The 8,638-nt window shown below is 33.0% G+C and overlaps 1 protein-coding gene across 1 annotated transcript; it reads right to left on the bottom strand.

Moving 5' to 3' along the window:
• Positions 1–2,931: 2,931 nt before the first annotated feature.
• On the bottom strand, positions 2,932–8,634 carry TRIADDRAFT_31835 (uncharacterized protein; the record flags this gene model as incomplete). The annotated part of the gene is made up of 31 exons (XM_002116881.1): positions 2,932–3,084; positions 3,154–3,247; positions 3,342–3,391; positions 3,545–3,623; positions 3,751–3,794; positions 3,875–3,922; positions 4,011–4,079; positions 4,170–4,235; positions 4,314–4,448; positions 4,545–4,598; positions 4,710–4,805; positions 4,976–5,086; positions 5,166–5,222; positions 5,291–5,363; positions 5,427–5,495; positions 5,587–5,672; positions 5,746–5,847; positions 5,929–6,022; positions 6,118–6,189; positions 6,264–6,382; positions 6,460–6,485; positions 6,556–6,643; positions 6,720–6,744; positions 6,829–6,926; positions 7,005–7,151; positions 7,236–7,422; positions 7,524–7,642; positions 7,834–7,903; positions 8,029–8,091; positions 8,307–8,386; positions 8,473–8,634. 31 exons carry the CDS (start codon positions 8,632–8,634, stop codon positions 2,932–2,934), a joined length of 2,736 nt encoding a protein of 911 aa, XP_002116917.1.
• Between the last annotated feature and the right edge of the window lie 4 nt (positions 8,635–8,638).

Here is an 8,638-nt window from a genome sequence, read left to right as displayed (position 1 = left end):
AAGGTGTATCAATAACTCAATACATAGAAGTTAATAATCTAACGTTATTTTATGGCTAGAATTAGCATTAGGTAATATCTCTCCATTAGCTGTTGGTCTTATTAATTAATGGTACAGTACATTAAGCTGCATCGTAGAGGTACTTAGAAATGGGTGCCGGTGTTTATAGTCTTCCATACTCACGGTGTAAACTATAAACGTACTATAGTATTCGATGATCTGCAATAACTATCTTCAGACTAATATGAATTACAACACTCAATAAGGGTTCTATCTTTCTGCTAAAAGATTTTGTGTTAACCTACATAATAGCTACTAATTCTGTATGTACAGGTTTATTGAACTATGTAAAAAAATAGTAAAATGTTATTGTATTAGGATTTAATTACATACTTTTTACTTTTTATTCACAAAAATAATAAAACGGATGCTCTGATATTCTATGCTAACAAATATAATTGTGTCAGTTTTCGCTTACTTCAAGGTATAGCATTAAAAAATAGAATATATTCTATTTAAAAAAATAATTTAACCAGCTGTAGCTTTCTTCAAGGCATAACATTAAAAACATAATGCGTACAAACTACCTCATGATTGATTATTTTTAAATATTGCAAAATAAACATTCAAATTAATACCGAGTAAGTCTTTTGGAAGAAGGAAATACTAATTTATTATTAGAATCATTGTCCTATAGCTAATATACCTTTTTGATGTTAAAGATAAGTCATAAAGAAAATTGCTACACTTCAGAACTACCCGCCTAGTTATTGTGGGATTATTATATTGACGCAATAATAATAATCTAAAACTTCAAGACATATAACAACCACTGGTGCCATATGGCAATAACCATCACTATTCTATCCCATTCAAACAAATGTTAAGAAAGCTATGGCTAATCGGCCAGAGCAATTTGATAGTCCTAATGGTCCTAAAATTCAACAATTCCTGACTGCATTCATCCAACAATTTATATGCAAGTTGTAAACATTCTTTCAAATAGTAGAACTAAAAATTTGATCCTAAATCTGGTAAAAAAGCGGATGCACTTTATACTGTAATTAGTTTAGACGAAGATGCTGTTCTCTTATACCAGTTGGATCAGCAGTTACAAGCTCTATTAAAGCATTACATACTGTGATTAGTAAGACTGCACAACATAAACATCGATGCAAAGCTAAGCATGTTATTGATGCTTTGGAACCTCGAAGAGATGCTACTAAATTAGCAGTCGCTATCATAGGATGTGATATTGCTAGAATCTTTTAGCGGCAGATAGCCATTATTTATGATGGGCAAGCCAGTCATGATATTAAAAATTAACATTTATGATGGTGAATCCGATATCACTTTTATTCCATCCAAACATCACCTTCTTGTTTATGAAAGTCAAGATTATCAAATTGTTTACGAGTATAATTTACAAGGTTAGAGATGATATCCAATTTTAATGGAATGGTAACAACTTTATTACAAGTGTGATCTGTCCAAGGCAGCTTATTTTTCTATTTGTGATCTTGATGATTTGGATAGCTGAGAATCTAAAGAGGGAAAGGATTCACAAAAAGCCATTACTGAAAGATCAGATTGTAACTTTACCTAAAAATGAGGAAGAAACCCAATCTATCCCTTGAGCTTATATTAATAACAAGCCAGCAATGGCTTCTATAGTTAAAGTAGAGAAAGCTGGCACTTGGAAATTAAGGGTGATATTGCTATCATTATGAGTGACAGACCCTGTTACTACGGAGGAGAGACATTTAAGATGTTGATGGAATACGATTTAAAAGATGAATATCAATCTTGCTTCTTATTTGATGATATCACACCCTTTTCCTAGCTCGAAATTTTAAATGTAATCGAGATAACTGCTGTGATAGGCAAGAATTAAAGCACTGGTCAATTTCTTACGTCTAGGATAATGTAGAGATAAATCTTGAATATATGTTTTACTCACTTTTGCCAATTAGACTTTGTGGTAATTCGTTCATTCACTGCAAATTATTTTTCCTGCGCCTTTATTTACGGTAGAGTATTAAGAGTATTATTGTGTTAGAGTCAAGTTTTTCTTCTCAAGTTAAATGTATATGGACTTTCAATTGCGTATGATAGGGTAACTACCGCTATGAATATTCGTAAGTTGCAATATAACCCTCTAATTGAATAAAAACTTCCTGTAAGTTACTATACGGTAAACGATTTGTCTTTATCTTTTCAATACGACCGTACGCTTCAAGTTATGGAATGCACGTATAATATCAAAGATTACTGAAGGATATATTTCCCTACGTAGTAACCTAGCAACGTGAACATGGAACCTGAAATATTCTGCTAATTTGAGAGAGCAATGCAGATCAGATCAACTACTGTTGATCTACTGCAGTATTTGAACGGTCTAGTCGTCTTCCTTTAGCACTCTTCTAACACACACTATATATGAATTATTATTTGTGAGTTAACTAATTTAACGCAAGACGCCAGCTAGCGATATTAAACCAAAGGAAGCAGAATTAAAAATAATATAAAATCTTTCTCATTTTATATGCTATCGATGTTCATCGTTGTTTCCTTTCGATCTACTTGTATATCCATAAATGCAGAAAACGAATAGTCAAAGAATATTTCAAGCTATAAAGATCAACATAATACGTTTCAGTTACTCGGTATTTTTTCTTAATCAATTAATAATAGACCTTTATTAAAGTCATACGGATAAAACATAATCTCACTGATTAAATTTAAATGCAGAGGGCAAATTCTCCAGTTGAAAGTTCGATAATAAAATATCGAATAACTAAAATCCGAGATTATTCAGTGCTTCAATTTTCATACAATTTCTATATGACAATTTCAATATCCACAAAATACACCTATACTTCCATCTTAAATACGCTATTATAGCAATTGCTGTGTAGAATGGACGTAATATTACGAACGGAATTGCGGAATGTAACGCTTAACCTTTCGACGTTTTTTTATTTCTCGTAGTTTTTTATCGCTGTCGACAAAGAAGGTAATATCATTCGATTCCATTTCTCTCTTAATGTGTTGTAATCCAGCTAAATTAAATCCTAATAAATCCTAAGCGAAGAGAAGTAGACGTTACAATGTACAGTAATGCAACATTACCATAGGAAACGGACAACTTACTCGCTGTGATGATATTTTTTTCACGGTGATATCTTTTAGATGGTCCAATGTTGACATTAATGCCTTATTAGCAACAAGCTGTGGATGATTAACTCTGTGGAAAAAATTCTTAAATTTACAATCGCAGACGTATAAAACATTAAATTAATTCCGGAGCATATAAAATGTTCACAGATATAGAAACTTACTTTAGTAAAAATATTAAACATCTACAAACCAACTCTAATTCCTGATCATTCTATATGGTGTAAAGAAGGTTTGCAATTAACATTACGATATCTTTAACTGAAAAATCGTTTGTCCAAGGTGACTATACGGTAACATAAATACTTAACTACGCCAAAACTTATTCTAATAACGGAACAGATTATAATTTACAAAAATTGTGTACCTTTATCCAGTCATTCGTCAATTTCACGAACTTCAATACTTTACCAAATGGTAGTACCAATAGTGCTTCTTCTAACTCGCTATTTTAATATTAATATGTGCGATATATATATCAGCCGTATTCGGTGCATACTTAAACCCGGTAAACTATAATCAGTGCCGTAAATGGCATATCGAATTAGTTCAATTTGACTAAATTCCTCCAACCTGGATTTAATCTTTTTTAGGGTGTTCAAAACGTAAGTTTCTGCCTAATGATATCGAATTCATTGTTTTTTAAGCGTTGCAAATACTGATAGAGTCATGTAGTCATTAGTTCTGCAACACTAACCTTAATATCTCCAAGAGCTTTTAAAATTTGGTTAAATGGGCCGTTTTGCTATACATATAGGTCATAATGAAATCATACATTAATGCGCTATAGGAGTAAAGGAATGATATTAGAATTGAATTTAGGTTTTTCCTACGTTTGGAGAATTTTCCCTTTCACGCAGCTCTTCTTCGTAGATATCAATAGCTTCAATAATACGCTCAGCCTACATAGAGAGGCCAGTAAATTAGATTGGTATAACAGTTGTAACCAATAGATTTGCAAACTACGGATAAATAAAGCCAAATAAATATACCGATTTTACAGTTTCGATAGTTGTTTTGCTAGCCATTGCAACTTCGGTTGATGTTTCTCCAGGTATCTGTTTTGACATACATATTTGTTATTCTAATACACTTAGAATATTATAGATAACAACAGCATCTTTTCATTTTCTTACCACTTTATCAGATGATTCATTATATGTTGATTCCTCGAACATTGTTTCCCTTTCTAACTCTCTCTCTTCTTCAACGAAAACTAACTGATCGGAACGCTCCCACATGCGTAGCGAACGGTCGTGGGAACTACTAACCTAAATTTAAACAATTGAATAAGTTAAAATTTAAAGTTATCCGTTGTAAAATCATTAGCAATAACTCTATCCATAACTTATAATGAAGTAACTAACCAAAAAATTGCCATTTGGACTAACTGCTATACTCCAGATTTCACCATGGTGACCCTGTAACAACGTAAATAATGCGATAATTTCACTTTAGTAAAGCTATAAGATGTAATTTTCTTCCTATTTTCGAATCCAAATGTAAAATAAAATTGTATAAATAAGATAGACCTTCATAGCAGTAATATATTCAAACTTATCACCATCCCAGTACTTGATGGTTTGATCTTTACTTGCAGTAAAAAACAAGTGAGTTCGGGGAATAAACTAGATAAGATAAGGAGAGGCCTTTGATTATTAATTTTTTTATGAATGATAGCGCTGAACCAGTAAACAACAAAAAATTTACCTGCACGGTTGTTATGCTAGTAATGAAAGAAAAGAGAAGAAGAAGTACAGTCTGAATAATACAAGGAACGAATATAAGAGATAGCAACAATATTGTACCTGTCATCATGAGCAAAGATCGACTTATGACAATCACCAAAATCCAAACCCCATAATTTGACGTTCTTATCACTAGATGCAGTAGCGATTAACGTGCTATCCTAGGTATAATGAGATCACTATGACAAGAGTGACTACAGAAAGGCAGCTACACCAAAATAATCATCCTGTCTCACTTACGGAAGATATATCCATAGACAAGACGGGTAGCTTATGGCCATATAGCGACAGGAAGAACTAAAACATGACAACAAGGAGTTACTAATTAAATAATTCTATTGCACAATAAACTATAGGGACGTTACCTTTAAGGTATCCGAATAGAATATCTTAACAGTGCAATCTAAAAGGGCAACACCTAAAAGCCTTTGATCAGGGCTGAACAAATAAAAATATCGTTAAATAAAGACTTAGAATGACCTACATATGATGATTCACTACCTGTACTTCACGGCCAGAACATCTTCTGACATTTGCAAAGTTCTGATTAGCGTGATGGACAATCGCTTACTATAACATCATTGAAATAATAGGAATATTAGATTTCTTGATCTCAATTACTTGAAAGTTGTACAGAGATAACTATGACGATTAAAATAACCTAGAACTGGAAAACTTTTCATCGGAGATAAGTTCAAATTCCCAAAATTGAACATTTTGATCGGCTCCACCAGAAACGAAACCCCTCTGATGATATCGAAGGCGAAAGAATTAATAATTAAATAATAGCTTGCTAAAAAGAAATGTTTGTCGTTCCAACCTTGTCAGGATTTAAACACATCGACCAAACATTCTTGGAATGAGCTTGAACTGTTTCCAACATTAAACCAGAAGCTATATCGAAAATTTGTATTTCGCCACTCTAATGTTGGATGATTAAAACTTATACAGTCAATGCTCACCTCATACACTTATTAAATTCAGTTTGTCAAATCCTGCTTACCCTTGTTCCAACAATTATTTGCCTATCGCCAGGTGCAAAGAACATACTTAAAACGTAACCCGAAGGTAATGTTCGTATACTTTGATGACTAGAACTAGATTGACAAAATGCCCGAAATTCTCGCTATTAGAACTATATACAACAGGCTGCTATTATTTTGTATCGATTATATTCAGACACTTGCTTTACCTGTTCCAGATTTTGACAGATTCTGAAGCGCCAGAAGCAACGTATCGACCATCACCACTAAACGCTACTGACCTAGCGTGCCAAAGGTAAATGGGAATAAGTATATTAATTAATACGACATAAAAGCGGTATTTCTTCGAGTTTACCTTATAACTGTTCTGTGGCCAAGAGCATGTAAATTATTTGTAACCTTGCATTGAATGGCTTTTACTCCGTAATTAATTTGTTGAATTTCTAAGCTATTGTTATTTAGTAATAATAAAACCTATTCCCCAAGATAAATGCATATACTGTATAATGCATAATTGATAATTTATTTATTGGTTGGTATAAGTTGATTACCTTTAAACTATTGTCTACTGCTTCATCTGGCAGCAAAAGGAACGATCTAGAAGTAAAATGACCCGTTAATTTCACGAATATTATAATAAATGTTACATATCAGTTTGACAAACCTAATTTTAGCATCACAGCGGATAGCATATATTCTGTAATATTCATCTTCTAAGGTCGGTTGCAGAAGAGTCTAAAAATAAGTATCGATTACATATGTGTAAGGAAATTATTGTAGTAGTGCTAATAAATCAGCATTAAAGAAATACCACTTCAGAGGATTCGGCATTATCCCTAGCAAAAAATAATCATGGAGAGATATCGTTGCTTTTTAGTTATCGATTTACATGGGATTAAAATTTATATATTGTCACCTACTTTGATTTTTTAGCAATCCTTTTCATACGTCTTTTAACGTGCGCTTTGATTTCTTGATCATTACGAATTCTAAATATCTCCAGTTGTGCATCAGCGGCCTATAGGAAATTATCACGAAAGAAAACATATGCTTGCAAAAGTGTTTTATTGATCACTTCTAAATGTATCACAATTACCAGGCATCCTAGTACTGCTTCATCAGATAAGATTGTTATTAGTCTCTCTTTACTCTGCCTCATCAAAGATCCCTTGTATTGGCAGGCAACAGCACCATTCACGGTTTCCTCATCTTTTTTACTTTCTTGATTCCCTTCATGTTGCATCTTTAGGCAGTGACATATACATAGAATTAATATGCAGCAAAATTTCGGATAAATTGATTAGATTAGTAAAGGGTAATTTCAAACCTTAGTCTGATCGTGCTTATTATATACGAGATCCCATACTCTGAGTTGGCTATCGCTGCATCCAGATATCAGACGTGTTTGATTACGAAGCAAAACAAAATCCCAAACTTCACTACGATGCCCAAGTAAAGTATGATAGCAATGCTGCGTATCTAAGTCCCAAAATTTAAGCATTGAATCTTTGGAACTATAATATCAAGTAAAGATAATGTTAGTTAGTAGCTTTGACATTCAACTGATCTATTGTGGATACAAGGATAGTAGTAAATCATATCAACTTGGTGATACCTGGTAATGAGAACATTTGCATTCCGTAGAAAGCAACATTGGGTAATGGCATCTTTATGACCTTTTAAACGGAATAATCCTGTTTCATTGACAACATCCCATAATATAACATTGCTGTCCTATATTTGAGATTTGTTAGTAAAGCCAATTATGAATTTATCCTTACATGCTTACATTTAAATATCCATATACGAGAAAATACTTGGAATCAAGTAAGTATGTATTTCTATATTATTACTAATTTATTAACGATCCCTGAAAGTGCTATACGATTACAAAAGTCTAGATAGGAAAGCAAAATCTATTTTACCTTGCTGCCACTAACCAGCCTTGTATTGGTCGTATCGTACTTTAATACCGTTATAGCAGATTTGTGCCCGCTAAATACGCACACGAGTACGTCAGAAAAGAGATATAATCGTAGCTGCAGCTATCGTTATATGCAATATTTATAGTTGTATTATTACTGTATAAAATTAGTCTATCTTCATTTTGCATAGCATACCTTAAAGTGACTTTGCTGCTGCCATCATTTGTATTCCATAATTTAATGGTGCCATCATTGTAGCTGGATATGCATAAAGACGAATAGTATCAACTATGTTATTGCAACAAGTATAAGTAACCTTCAATATTTGCTATTTTGCAACTGATGATCAAATGATTTTTTTTGTAGCAATAGGTCAATTTGCTACGGTATCGTTGTCAACGTAACCAATTGTATCATTGACTAATCTCTTTTCCCTGTATACGGCCTAACAATATTGATAGTTAATTAATTACCCTACTGCAATGTGGACCCAGTTTGAGCTATTTGCAAGAGCGGTTACTTCTGCATTTTGATCTCCATGATATACCGCTAGCTAAGAACGAGTAAAATCATTGATGAACAAAGCATGAAATATCTAATCGATGAATTATATCTCATTGCCTACTAACTAGATCCTACCTTACGACCCAATCGAATATCCCAAATGTAGACGTCTTCCAGAGCTGGTGCAACAATAACATTGGATTGATCGCGATAGCTTAAGATGTTGGCGTTAGGACTAGCAATTACACCAAATACACCAGCAGGCTGATAGCGTTGGTAAGATTTAGTTAAGACCATACTT

The sequence above is a fragment of the Trichoplax adhaerens genome, genomic scaffold, assembly GCF_000150275.1.
Source record: "Trichoplax adhaerens TRIADscaffold_19 genomic scaffold, whole genome shotgun sequence".
NCBI classification, from domain to species: Eukaryota; Metazoa; Placozoa; class Uniplacotomia; order Trichoplacea; family Trichoplacidae; genus Trichoplax; species Trichoplax adhaerens.
Note: the sequence above shows the minus strand (reverse complement) of the source record. Positions and strands in the feature narration are given on the sequence as shown.